We start from the raw sequence: 14,236 nt of genomic DNA, 5'->3' as shown, positions 1-14,236 counted from the left end.
AAATTCCAGAAATTCTGGGTTATGGTTTGGCATACGGAAAAAGGATATCCCGGTCACAACTTTCCCTTTAAGAAGGAACATAAACGTAAATGCTTCCATTTTGGCTCTGCGACGATGGCTCAGTGTCAATGGATGTCAACGGGTCGATGAACCAAAATGGATAATCATGGAAAGACAGTTTCTGCGGCGCAACCGCAGGGCAGTCCTCGAGTTCTGTCAAAATAGATCTACGCTTCGTTTGCCTTTAATAGCTGATCCCGAATCAGCATAGACATTTCACACTCAATGCGAAGCATGAGGGTTGGGGATAGGAAATCTGATCTTAGATCTGTTGTCAAGGGCGCAAAAATACCCGGAGCGTCAAAATACCAGTCAGTTTCCGGGTGAAGTAGTCTGGCTATTTGAGTTACACTGAATCGCGGTGCGTCAGCTATTGTTTTTGTTGTCTGTCTGTTGTCAGTCGTTTGTAATTTTCATTTTGAAAAATCTACAGGGGAATGTGAAGAAGAAATCATCAGCGGACACGGCTAATGTGAAAATAAGCGTAAACACTGGTAAGCCAGCAGCACTGAGCTCATGAGATTGCGAGCTCACTTCGCAATGGCAACGGGATCAGCTGCGATGACAGTGAAAATGGACAATCCTAACAGCTAGATTACCACACAAACCCTAAAATACTAACGTTTTAATGATAGCTTTGTATGCTGCGTAGCAAGTCTGTGCTGGTGATTAACAGTTAGCCATATCTCCTGTGATACGATTTTAATATGACAGACTGGCTGTAACGTTAAATACCCGTCAAGATAGTCGTAAAACGCTTAAATTTGTGTGTTTGTGTGTAGTTCGCAGCTAAGTGCCTTTTGCATGCATGACAGTGTGTTGGTTACATATTAGCTAACTGCTAACGCAGAACACATTTACTGCAGTATTCGGTGAGATATCGCGTATGCTGTATTAATGTCAGTGTATATATACTGTATTAACCCTCTCTCTCAGTGCAGTGTTAGTGTGCTGTAGTGTCAATGTGTATATACAGTATTAATCCTCTCTCAGTGCAGTGTTAGTGTGCTGTAGTGTCAGTGTGTATATACTGTATTAACCCTCTCTGTCAGTGCAGTGTTAGTGTGCTGTAGTGTCAGTGTGTATATACTGTATTAACCCTCTCTCTCAGTGCAGTGTTAGTGTACCGTAGTGTCAGTGTGTATATACAGTATTAATCCTCTCTCAGTGCAGTGTTAGTGTGCTGTAGTGTCAGTGTGTATATACTGTATTAACTCTCTCTGTCAGTGCAGTGTTAGTGTGCTGTAGTGTCAGTGTGTATATACTGTATTAACCCTCTCTCTCAGTGCAGTGTTAGTGTACCGTAGTGTCAGTGTGTATATACTGTGTTAACCCTCTCTCTCAGTGCAGTGTTAGTGTACCGTAGTGTCAGTGTGTATATACTGTATGAACCCTCTCTCTCAGTGCAGTGTTAGTGTGCTGTAGTGTCAGTGTGTATATACTGTATTAACACTCTCTCTCAGTGCAGTGTCAGTGTGTATGTACTGTATTAACCCTCTCTCTCAGTGCAGTGTTAGTGTACTGTAGTGTCAGTGTGTATATACTGTATGAACCCTCTCTCTCAGTGCAGTGTTAGTGTGCTGTAGTGTCAGTGTGTATATACTGTGTTTAGCTGTGTCCTGTACTCCACAGAGACCCATGGCAAATCTTTCCTCCCAGCTGGAAGAGCTAAGGGGTGAAGCAGAGGCTGTCCTGTCATCCACAGGCTCCGCCCAGGAAGTGAAGAAGGATGTGTTGCTCATGGCCAATATACCCCTCCCCCTCTCTGCCAAATACCGCCACATTGCTGCGGAGAACATGGTGGCAGAAAACAGCATGGGCAGCAACAGGCAGGAGGTGAGGCGGAGTTTATTTAACTCCACACCTCCCGGGCTGGAGTGTGATGTTTGCGAGACTGGGGGTGATCCCTGTTCCCAGGGCAATGGCCTCTCTGATACAGCCCATCCTCACTGACTCACTCCGTTTCCAGACTGCATTCAGTGTTAAAGGATGTGTTATCTGTACCACCTAACTGCTGTGTCTCTTCATGTCCTTCCTGCGTCTCTCCTAACCTCACACCATCTCTCTCTGTCACTCCCTCTGCCTTTTCCTCTGTTCTCTATTCACACACTCTCTCCTCCCTTTATCCCTCCTTTCTGGTGCCTCTGACCTGCTTTGCAACCACTATCTCCTCTCTCTCTCATCCTGCTCTTTCCTCCCTCTATCTCTCCCTCATCTCACTCTTTCATCCTCTCTTCTTCTTCTCATGTTCTTCTTCCTTCACCTCTTTCCTCTCTTCCTTTCCTCCCTCTCTCCCTCTCTCCCCTCTCTCTCCCCTCCTCTCTCTCTCCCTCTCTCCCCTCTCTCTCTCCCCTCCTCTCTCTCTCCCTCTCTCCTCCCTCTCCCCCCTCCTCTCCCTCTCTCCCCTCTCTCTCTCCCCTCCTCTCCCTCCTCTCTCTCTCCCCCCCTCCTCTCCCTCTTTCCCCCCTTCTCCCTCTCTCCCCTCTCTCTCTCCCCTCCCCTCTCCCCTCCCTCTCCCCCCCTCCCTCTCCATCTCCCCCCCTCCTCTCCCTCTCTCCTCCCTCTCAGACCATGGCGTGCCTGCAGAGGTTGTCCACAGCCCTGAACATCCTGGAGAAGTATGGCTGCAACCTCACCAGTCCCAACCGACCCAAGTACTGGCGCAGCGTCAAGCACAACAACCCTGTCTTCAGAGCCACCGTGGACGCCATCAGGGTGAGGGAGAGGGGCTCAGTGGCAGTGCACCAGAGCAAGGTGTCGTGGGACATGTAGCTTTATCACTTGCTGGCCAAATACTTCCAGCCAAATGGTTACCCAGTGGTGCAGAGGATTTCCGTGGTAGAAATGGGGTGACTGATATTGTTAAGGTGTGTTTCACAGGTCATGATCTGTGGCTTAATTAGGCATGGAGACACGCTGAAGGACTGATGTCCTGATCGTGGACTCATGTTTGCACTGATCCCTCACGCTGTTAGTGTGCTGAAGGGAATTACCTTTCTCACCTTTATTCCTGATTTCTATCAATCACTTTCTCTTTTTCGATTATTCTTCCTACTGCTCTCTCTCTTTTTCTCCCCCCCTTCTCTCTCTGCCTTTCTCTCACTCTGTCTTTCAACTGCTTTCTCTCTTCATCCTCTCTCCTTTCCTCCAAGCCAGTTCTGTTCAGAGGTGATTTATGGGCAGGACAAGGCAAGGTTATATGGCTGGAGCATTCACATACAAGGCAACAGTGCAGTATAAAGCACAACCATATGTGTACACATATATAAGTAGCATAGAAATATGACACCTGGATATGAAATATGAAATATTCTCTTTGTCTCTCTCTCGCACAGGGGGGGCGGGCTGTGTTGTGTCTCTATGGTTACTCCAACCAGCAGCCAGACGGCCTAAGCTTCCCTGATGATATCATGGAACCTGATGTTGAGAAGGTTGCCGCGGTAACCCTGGAGGTCATGACCCTGCGCATGGAGCTGGAAATGCTCAGCAAGGTTTGCTGAAAAAATTTCCTTCATTTCTGCAAACTCAAAATAGCACAGTCGACTAAACATTTGATAATTTTCATCGCTTTCACACAAACTAGAAAATAAACACAATTTTTTTTACTAAGCACCTGAAACAAACTTTTACATTTAAGTACAAAATTCAGGTCAGTATGGTCTGATGTCATGTTATGATGTTATAGTATTCACACAGATATTTGATTTTTATAAGGAAAAGTAAACAATACTTCACTTTGTAGAGGAATTTGGCTCTTCTGTGACAGCTGGTTTTTTGTGGTAACTGTTCTGCGAACATGGAGGGATGTGCCAAATCAGCTGTGAAAAACTGTCAAAGGTCAGTTTGGGTGACCTTCAAAAGCACTGTGCACATATTTACTGTTAGACTGTGTTATCTACAGGAGACTCACCCTCACCCCGAGTTCTTTGAGAGGATCATTCCTTCTCTCAACCAGCAGGGGGCACCACCTGAGCAGGTGTGTATCTGATGAGGCATGTACCTTTTTCAAAAAGAGACAGGCTTTTCTTTAAGACCATATTAGGACAAATATGTTCAAAATGGCTTATGAAATATGATGGCATAACATTTTTATTAAAATGCTACTAAATTAAGTATAAATGTGTAGATTTTTGTTTTCATTACATCAGCGTTTCTCAGACCTCTCCTGGAGGACCCCTTGTCCTGCATGTTTTAGATCTCTCCCTGCTCCAACACAGCTGATTCAAATGATCAACTCGTTATGAACTCCTGAAGCTGCCTAATAACAAACTGATCATTTGAATCAGCTTTGTTGGAGCGGGGAGAGATCTAAAACATGCAGGACAAGTAGTATTCCAGGAGAGGTTTGAGAAACGCTGCATTACATTATTGTAATTGAGCCAATACTCTTACCCAAAGTGAAAAAACAGTAATACAACTTTAATCTGTAGTAACATGCAAAATCACATGCAGCAACATATATTTCTTATCAATGTATGTATTTCATGTATGAAACGTAAAAAAGTGATTCAATACTCTTTAATATTTACATCCATACTGTCCGCTCTACCGTTCCTTTCTTTCTTATGCTGATTTGACTGAGTGATTACCCAGAATCCCGCTGTGCAGGGCGTGTCTGTTGCCCGGGCTTGGCTGTGGTCCTGTCCCTGCGTTCCTGCAGGCTGTTAATGTAATGCTGGCACACTAAGGGCACTCTGCTGGTTCTCAGGGTGAGGATGGGTCTGTGCCCGATGAGCTGCTCATTCCCCCCACGGAGAGGAGGTGGCAGAGGGACAACCAGTCCCCCTCCCTGCCCCCCAAACCCGCACACAGCCCGGGGCTCACCCCAGCTTCCCTTACACCCATCCTTCAGACAGGTGAGACAGACCCCCCACCCATCCACTGCACACACGCACACACACACATGTACTCACACGCACATGCACACACATGCACACACGTACTCACATGCACATGCACACACATGCACACATACACACACATGCACACACACACATGCACACATGCACACACTCACACACACACAGACTCCCATCACTTTCTGCCCTCACGTCTGTTCCGGCCGTAACTCTGACTCCAGAGATTGTCATGCTCAGTGCAGCTCCTCCTGTTTCTGGATCCCTCTGCTTATTTCTGTTCTCTTCACCTGGGTGTTTTCTCACCGGTGTTTTTTTCCCTTCCATTAGTAGAAATTCTATTACATTATATGAAAACTGCTTTTTTTCTGGGTAAATTGAGCTGTGATCTGTACCCTGTCAGTGTTTGTGAGCGGTTTCTTTATGTTTTTCTGCAGGTGGCTGCAGTCTCTGCGGAGGTGCTCCGTCTCTCCTGTGCCCTCCCTGCGGTTCCATGCCCTTCTGTGAGTCATGTGACCTGGTCTTCCACCGCCACCCCAGCAGAGCCAATCACAAGCGGGAGCGCACGCAGGCACCGGGTGAGTGCTTATGTATTCCTCTCCCCTGGGTCAGGGGGTGAGTACAGGGCTGCTCATGGGAGATGAAGTTCAGAACTACTTAATATGCACTCCACAGCATCCAGCTCTGGACCTCACCTCCCGTCAGCTCTGTAGCGCAATTCAGTGAGCTCATCCCAGCTGGTGAATAACTGTCTTAATAAAGCCTTTTGCTACATGTCAGCTGTTAGGGGTTTTCCTGTTTTACTGTTGTTCCTGCTGTTGTTAGTAACGCCCCCCTCCTTCCCTCCCTCATCTTCTCCTCCATTTCCTCCTCTCTTGACATTTCTCCTCACCCTCCACCCCTGCAGAAAACTGCACCATATGTTGTGCATTTCCAGTCTCCGCCCACTGCTCCACTTGCGGCCAATGGCTGTGCTCGGAATGTGACAGACTGTACCACTCCCACCCAGGACAGGCAGGCCACAGCCGAACTGCGGTGACCTCTGCCACGCCCAAGAGGGCCGTCAGGTGAGAGAGAGAGCCAGTCGCAGCCAGTTTCAGCCAGTCACAGCCAGTCACGGTCATGATAGAAACTAGTCACAGCTAGAGCACAATAATGACAGTAACCAGTCACAGCAGAAACAGTTATGACAGAAAGCAGTCACACCCAGTCACGGATATGACGGAAACCAATCACATCCAGTCAGTGTTGTGACAGATACCAATCATGTCCAGAAAGGAGAGGTAATAACCAGATGCATGTCTTGCTCTAGCTTTCTCAGAAATATTGTCCTGATGGTGTGTCTCTTTCTCTGTTTTGCTCTCTCTCTCCCTCAGTGCGTCTCTCTCCTCGTGGCAGTGTGTCCACTGCACCACAGTGAACGAGGTGCAGGCAGTGCTGTGCGTGAGCTGCGACCGACCTCGCCTGGCCAGCACTCCCTCTGCTGGCCTGGAGGAGCCACTGCAGCCATCCACTATCACAGGTCAGTGACCCCACTTTGTGTGTTTGCATATAATGGCCCATTAATACAATAATAGTGCATTAGTACATTAGTATTAGTGTACCGTAGTGTCAGTGTGTATATACTGTGTTAACCCTCTCTCTCAGTGCAGTGTTAGTGTGCTGTAGTGTCAGTGTGTATATACTGTAACCCTCTCTCTCAGTGCAGTGTTAGTGTGCTGTAGTGTCAGTGTGTATATAATACTGTATTAACCCTCTCTCTCAGTGCAGTGTTAGTGTGCTGTAGTGTCAGTGTGTATGTACTGTATTAACCCTCTCTCTCAGTGCAGTGTTAGTGTGCTGTAGTGTCAGTGTGTATATACTGTATTAACCCTCTCTCTCAGTGCAGTGTTAGTGTGCCGTAGTGTCAGTGTGTATATACTGTATTAACCCTCTCTCTCAGTGCAGTGTTAGTGTGCTGTAGTGTCAGTGTGTATGTATTAACCCTCTCTCTCAGTGCAGTGTTAGTGTGCTGTAGTGTCAGTGTGTATATACTGTATTAACCCTCTCTCTCAGTGCAGTGTTAGTGTGCTGTAGTGTCAGTGTGTATATACTGTATTAACCCTCTCTCATTGCAGTGTTAGTGTGCTGTAGTGTCAGTGTGTATATACTGTACTAACCCTCTCTCTCAGTGCAGTGTTAGTGTGCCGTAGTGTCAGTGTGTATATACTGTATTAACCCTCTCTCTCAGTGCAGTGTTAGTGTGCTGTAGTGTCAGTGTGTATATACTGTATTAACCCTCTCTCTCAGTGGAGTGTTAGTGTGCTGTAGTGTCAGTGTGTATATACTGTATTAACCCTCTCTCTCAGTGCAGTGTTAGTGTGCTGTAGTGTCAGTGTGTATATACTGTATTAACCCTCTCTCTCAGTGCAGTGTCAGTGTGTATATACTGTATGAACCCTCTCTCTCAGTGCAGTGTCAGTGTGTATATACTGTATGAACCCTCTCTCTCAGTGCAGTGTTAGTGTGCTGTAGTGTCAGTGTGTATGTATTAACCCTCTCTCTCAGTGCAGTGTTAGTGTGCTGTAGTGTCAGTGTGTATGTACTGTATTAACCCTCTCTCTCAGTGCAGTGTTAGTGTGCTGTAGTGTCAGTGTGTATGTATTAACCCTTTCTCTGCCTCTCAGAGTGGCAGTGTAAGAGCTGCACGGTGGTGAACGCGGGCAGCAGCGTCCTGTGTGAGGTGTGTGAGCGCCCCCGCCTGGCCACACGGCCGCCGCCCACGCCCATACGCCCCTCCCCTCACCTGCCGGACCTGCCCAAGGGCACGGACACACAGGTGCCACCCTGTCTCTCCTGCCTCTCAGTGCAGTTACAGTGGAGTCCTGTCATTCACCTTCTGCATACCCTACAGTATAAATCCACGCTCTCCTTTCTCCTGCTCTCTCTCTCTGCAGTGGGTGTGTCAGTTCTGTACCTACGTCAACTCCACCCTGTCCTCCCCTGTGTGTGAGATGTGTGACCTGCCCCGCCCAGACCCCGCCCCACTGCCCCACAAACCCCACCCACCATCACCATTAAAGGATGTGCCCCTCCCGCCCGTCAAGCCGCAGACCCCGCCCACAGAGGACCCTGATTTGAAGAGACAGAAGCTGATGAGGGAGGAAGGGCTAAAGCTGATCCAGCTAATCAGAGTGGGTGGAGTTTTAACAAATATTCCTCTTTCTGTTCTGTGTGCAATTAAAATTAAGAATCCTTAGCTGTTCCTGAATTGACATTGTGCGGTATTATTAAATCAGGATTATAAATGCAAAATACATGATGCAACTTCAATGACAATTTTCAATGATAATTTGCTCTCTCTTTCTTTGCACCTCTTTGCGTCAGGAAGGGGAGAAGAAGGGAGTGAGCCCGGAAGAGGTGTACACAAGCGTGCACGTTTCCGGGGGCAATACCGTCACTCCCTGTGATTGGCTGAAGTCCGAGCTACCCCACCACCTGGACGAAATCTGTGCCAGGGCAGCCTCCGTCCAGCAGGACTACAAAATGGGGCATTCTGGGAACAGCAGGGGCAGGGCTGGGGAGGACCGGCTGGGGTTGGCTGCCCAGGGCGGGGGTGTGCAGGTGTCCCGGGCCGAAGCCAAGCAGGCCTGGCTGTCAGCAGGGGGCGACACTGAGAAGGCAGTGCTGCAGGTGTTAAGGGACAGGCGTGCCAAGGTGAGGGTTCGAGTGCGGAACGGACAGACTGACAGACAGAGGGACAGACAGACAGGGCAGTGTGAGGACTGGATCGGAGAGAGAGGGAGGGCAGGACCAGGCACGATAAGCAAATATGATAGCACTGTCTCTTTCAGCATCAGAGTGTGAGTCAGTCAGTCTCTCTTTCTCTCTCTCTCCCTCCCTCCCTCCCTCTCAGGTGCGGGAGCTGGCTTCTCTGGGTTTCTCCGACCTGTCCCGGTGTGAGGAGGCCCTGAGGCTGAGCGGAGGGGAGGTTCGGGGTGCTCTCTCCCTGCTGCAGCGCCCCCTGCTGGAGCCCTTCCACCAGCGCCTGTGGAGCGACGAGCCAGAGCCCAGCATCGACACCAGCCACCCGGACAAGCAGGTGCGGGGCAGGGCGGGGCGGGGCCCTGTGCAGGGGAGCAGCTGTGCTTTGCTCAGAGTTTGGACACATCTGATTGAGATAATGGGAAACACGCATTCAAAGATATTTTGATCTGAAGACTTATGCTTAAATGCTTGATTTTTTTCTTAGATAAATAAAGAGAAGTCTGTCTTACTGCTGCTCGTTTGACCTTCATCCTGCAGATTAAGAGTTTAACGCACGTGATTCTCTCTCTCTCCCTCTCAGAGGGTGTGCAGACGGCTGCTCGCAGTGTACGAGCTGCCCAGCTGGGGGCGCTGTGAGCTGGCCCTTTCTCTGCTGCAGGACCCAGGGGCCCCGTATACCCTGGAGGACGTGGTGCAGGCAGTCCGAGAGTCACATGACCGAGATTTCATCCGCCGGGTCCTCGCCAAGGAGTGCCCCATCTGCCTGTCTGTGTATCCACACAACAAGGTGTGTGTGTGTGTGTGTGTGTGTCTGTCTGTGTGTGTATGTGTGTGTGTGTGTGTGTATGTGTGTGTGTATGTGTGTGTGTGTGTGTGTGTGTGCGTGTGTGTGTGTGTATGTGTCTGCCTCTGTGTGCACGTGTGTGTCTGTGTGTGTCTGCCTCTGTGTGCGCGTGTGTGTGTGTCTGTGTGAGTGTGTGTGTGTGTGTGTGTGTGTGTGTGTGTGTGTGTGTGTGTGTGTGTGTGTGTGTGTGTGTGTGTCTGTGTGACTGTGTGAGTGAGCGTGCTGTCGTGTCTGCTGTGCATATACTGCATTATTTTTGTCCTTCTGTCTCCCTCCCTATAGATGCAGTAGCTGATCTCAGATCAGTGGTCTGCGTATATGCTGCATTAATCCTGCCTGTCTCTCCCTCCCTGTAGATGCAGTCGCTGACCTCCTGTCAGTGCTCGGTGTGCTGCGACTGCTTCCAGCAGCACTTCACCATCGCTGTGAGAGACAAGCACATCAGAGACATGGTGTGTCCCGTGTGCTGGGAGCCCGACATCAACGACCCCGAGCATCTCAACAGCTACTTCTCCACCCTCGACATCCAGGTACCGCCAGCCAGGGGGTCAGCTGGGCATTCAGTGCTGTGTGTTACTGTGTGTGATGTTGTACGTTAATGGTGTGTAATGCAGTGTGTTACTGTGTGCGATGTTGTACGTTAATGGTGTGTAATGCAGTGTGTTACTGTGTGCGATGTTGTACGTTAATGGTGTGTAATGCTGTGTGTTACTGTGTGTGATGTGTGTTAATGGTGTGTAATGCAGTGTGTTACTGTGTGTGATGTTGTGCGTTAATGGTGTGTAATGCTGTGTGTTACTGTGTGTGATGTTGTGCGTTAATGGTGTGTAATTCAGTGTGTTGTGTGTGATGTTGTGCGTTAATGATGTGTAATGCATTGTGTTCTGTGTGTGATGTTGTGCGTTAATGGTGTGTAATGCAGTGTGTTACTGTGTGTGATATTTGTGCGTTAATGGTGTGTAACGCAGTGTGTTCCTGTGTGTGTGATGTGTGATTAGCTGCGGGATTGTCTGGACCCGGAGGTGTACGAGCTCTTCCATAAGAAGCTGACAGAACAGGCTCTCATCAAGGACCCCAAGTTTCTCTGGTGCAGTCATGTGAGTGAACACCAACACTTTACTCTACTGCTACTCATCCCCGAATGTCTGGGATGTTTTTCAGAAAGCTCCCCTCGTCCCTCTCACCTTTCCTCCTTCTGCCCTTCATCTTCTCATCTTCCTCTCTCTCAGTGCTCCTACGGGTTTATCTACGATGGAGACCAACTGAAGGTCACCTGTTTCCAGTGCAGGAACAGTTTCTGCGCCCAGTGCAAGAAACCTGTGAGTACAAAGAAATAATATCACCTGCGTGTGAGAAGTGTGTGTGTGTGTGTGTGTGTGTGTGTGTGTGTGTGTTAAAACAGAGCGTGCAGGTTGACTGATGAGTGGATTTAATGCGCTGCAGTACAGTGTGATTATTAATGTCGGTATGAATATGAATATGCATCCTATGTCTCTCTCAGTGGGAGTCGCAGCATGCTGGCTTGTCGTGTGAGCAGTTCCAGTCCTGGAAGAGAGAGAATGATCCGGAATATCAGAGACAGGGGCTGGCAGGGTACCTGCGAGACAACGGCATCAGTGAGTCTCCCACTTAGTGCAGTCTCACTGTGGGTCATATTCACACATACACATCCCCAACACCGAACACACTCTCACAGTGGGTCATATTGACACATACACATCCCCAGCACCAAACACACTCTCACTGTGGGTCATATTCACATATACACATCCCCAACACCGAACACACTCTCACTGTGGGTCATATTCACATATACTCTCTCCCTCCCTCTCCCTCCCTCTCTCTCCCTCTCTCTCTCTCTCCCTCTCTCTCTCTCTCTCTCTCTCTCTCTCGCTCTCTCTCGCTCTCTCTCCCTCTCTCTCTCTCCCTCTCTCTCTCTCTCTCTCTCCCTCTGTCTCTCTCAGTCTGTCCTAACTGCAGGTTTCAGTATGCTCTGTCTAAAGGCGGCTGCATGCATTTCTCCTGCTCTCAGTGCAGGTACCAGTTCTGCAGCGGCTGCAACAACCCCTTCCACACAGTGAGTCCATCTTAGAGTGTGTATGTGTGTGCGTGTGTGTGTGTGCGACGTGCGTGCCTGTGTGTGTGTGTGTGTATGTGTGTGGGTGTGTTTGTGTGTGCGTGTGTGCGTGTGTGTGTGTGGATTTCTGACAATATGAGTCAACAGCAACCTGTGCAGCTGTTATGTGTCATAGCTATGCATATTCTTTAAGAGAAACACGGCAGTGATATCATCAGGTAAAAGTGAGGGGTGTGTCCGTGACCTCTCTCTCCCTGCATTGGCGCACAGTGTGGAGTGTTAAATGTTCTGTGTGTCTCTGTTTCTCAGACGTGCACAGTGGCACAGTGTTCTGTCACAGGTCTGCATGCGCATCACCCTCGAGACTGTCTGTTCTACCTGAGAGACTGGGAGCCCCCAAGACTGCAGGCGCTGCTTCAGGTAAACACACACACACACACACACACACACACACACACATACACACATATACACATACACACACACGCACACACACACACACACACACACACACACACACACACACACACACACACACACACACACATACATATACACACACACACACACACACACACACACACACACACACACATACACACATATACACACACACACACACACACACAAAACACACACACACGCAGCACTGATACTGAGTTCTTACATTTGTTCTCATGTCCTTTTACAGAAGAATGGTGTTGCATTCAACACTGACCCCCCACATGGAACTCAAGCTGGTGAGATGCCGTCTGTCTGTCTGTCTGTCTGAGAGCTTATTCCTCTGCTCTGTGTTCTCCTGTCCTACTCTCTCACTCCCTGTCTCCACCCCCCCACTCCCTGTCTCTCTCTCTCAGTTCTATTCCATGTGCTTTATTGGCGTGACAAATGTGCTCAAGCAGTATCTAAAAAATATGTAATCAGGGACAATAATTCAATAATGAACAAAAATGAAGAACAACAAAACAACAAAAAGTAAACATTTCTCATTTTTCTCTCTCCCTCTCTCTCTCTCTCTCTCTCCCTCCCTCTCTCCCCCATTCTCTCTCTCTCTCTCTCTCTCTCTCTCTCTCTCCCTCTCTCTCCCTCTCCTTCTCTCTCGCTCTCTCTCTCTCTCCCTCTCCCTCTCCCTCTCCTCTCTCTCTCTCTCTCTCTCTCTCTATCCCCCCCCCCAGGTGCGTGTGGGGTGATGGAGCAGAAGGATGAGGGGGGTCGGCAGGTGGACTCACCCTGCGGAGCTCAAACCCAGCCTGGCCAGGCGGGGCTCTGCGAGTGAGTTACTCCGCCCACAAACCCCGCCCAGAATCATACCCACAAACCCCACCCACAACCCCAACACGACAACAACACTCTGACACCAGCAACAACGCTGAGAAATGACAGCAATAGCAGAAACAAAAAAGGATCAGATAACATAGTGATTCAGAATAGCAATGTTTAAAAGAATGTCTTTTGGTTGAGTGTGTTTCTTGTCAAATGAAAGAGCTGGATATAATGGAGTCTCAACATTCCAGGAAGCACTACAGAGAATACCTGGTCAGCCTCATCAATGGCCACTCCATAGACCCCGCCCCTCTCTTCACGGCCAATGAAGTGACTGTAGCCTGTAGGAGATACCAAGTGGACGACCGCCGGGGGGAGAATGAGGATGACAGGGCGTACTACTCTCGGCTGCTGAGGGTACTCTTGCTTTTTTGGGACAGTATTGTTGGGCAGGGGTGCTCCTGTGCTTTTGGCTGTGCAATACTCAGTGTGTATTTTCTTTTCTTTTTTTTGTCCCCACAGAAGCTAATTGAAGAGGTTCCCCTGGGTGACAAGGTCCCGCGCAAGAAATGAGAAATCGTTCAAGCTCTTTCTGTTTTTAATAACAGGCGGTAGATTCGACGGCATGTCACTAGTGGCCCAGTGCAAGCTAACGTGCAGACACAGAAGGAGTGTTCATTCTGAAATCCTCGCTATCTCTCTGTAGTCTAGAGTAGGTACTCGGCTCACTTTCATAACTGTGTTGTTCCCATGGTAACTCAGAACGTAGTCCCTCCTCCACCGTCCCGCCTGCTCCACTGGCCAATCACGGGGTGGCAATTTGTGTGGCGGCTGACGGAGCCTCACCTGCTGCTCAGTTGCTGCTGATCCCAGAACAGCTGTCGGTTTCAGGCCCCTGTCAGTATGCATGCCGAAATAAATGATTCCTCTTCTCAGTGGCGTCTCAGAGGTCGTGTTTTGAGGTAGATGGGATCCGCCATGGCACTTTCTCACACATTTCGCCGCAAGTGATTTTCACATTTGAAACACGATTCACCACCGACCGGTGATCCTAAAGCGCTCGTTGTAACTCCTCTCCTCAAAGCAACTTTTTCAACTGTTCAGTGTACAATTTTTTCAAAACTCCATGTGTAAACTTCAACATTTAATATGTCATATAACTTGCAACTTTAAATTGGCTAGTTATTCAATTTAGGAACAGTTTTGAGTGATCCTCCGAACTGTTAAGCAAACTACGTTTAGATGATCCTCTGCATTTGTCTGTAGCTAACTAGTTTGTAGCTCACTAAGATCCTTTGAAATTTGTTATGCTTATTGTGTCTAAGAGTGCCTGTACACGTACCTTTGTATATTTATTCTATACAGTTTAAATCAACCAATAGGAGAATG

General features: G+C 48.7%; 1 protein-coding gene across 1 annotated transcript; it reads left to right on the top strand.

Annotated features, from left to right (window-relative positions):
- The first annotated feature begins 331 nt into the window (after positions 1 to 331).
- On the top strand, positions 332 to 13,918 carry LOC118771018 (E3 ubiquitin-protein ligase RNF31). Its single transcript, XM_036518849.1, has 24 exons — positions 332 to 554; positions 1,693 to 1,896; positions 2,629 to 2,775; positions 3,396 to 3,551; positions 3,962 to 4,036; positions 4,769 to 4,916; positions 5,354 to 5,494; positions 5,824 to 5,983; positions 6,293 to 6,438; positions 7,583 to 7,734; positions 7,853 to 8,089; positions 8,283 to 8,612; positions 8,812 to 8,997; positions 9,244 to 9,450; positions 9,864 to 10,037; positions 10,506 to 10,604; positions 10,737 to 10,826; positions 11,009 to 11,123; positions 11,472 to 11,584; positions 11,894 to 12,004; positions 12,276 to 12,324; positions 12,760 to 12,856; positions 13,099 to 13,264; positions 13,370 to 13,918. The coding sequence occupies exons 2-24, from the start codon at positions 1,699 to 1,701 to the stop codon at positions 13,418 to 13,420; spliced, it is 3,348 nt and encodes a 1,115-aa protein (XP_036374742.1). The 5' UTR covers positions 332 to 554; positions 1,693 to 1,698; the 3' UTR covers positions 13,421 to 13,918.
- Positions 13,919 to 14,236: the final 318 nt, after the last annotated feature.

The sequence above is a fragment of the Megalops cyprinoides genome, chromosome 24, assembly GCF_013368585.1.
Source record: "Megalops cyprinoides isolate fMegCyp1 chromosome 24, fMegCyp1.pri, whole genome shotgun sequence".
Classification (NCBI taxonomy): Eukaryota; Metazoa; Chordata; class Actinopteri; order Elopiformes; family Megalopidae; genus Megalops; species Megalops cyprinoides.
The sequence above is the reverse complement of the archived record's forward strand: the minus strand, read 5'-3'. Positions and strand labels throughout refer to the sequence as shown.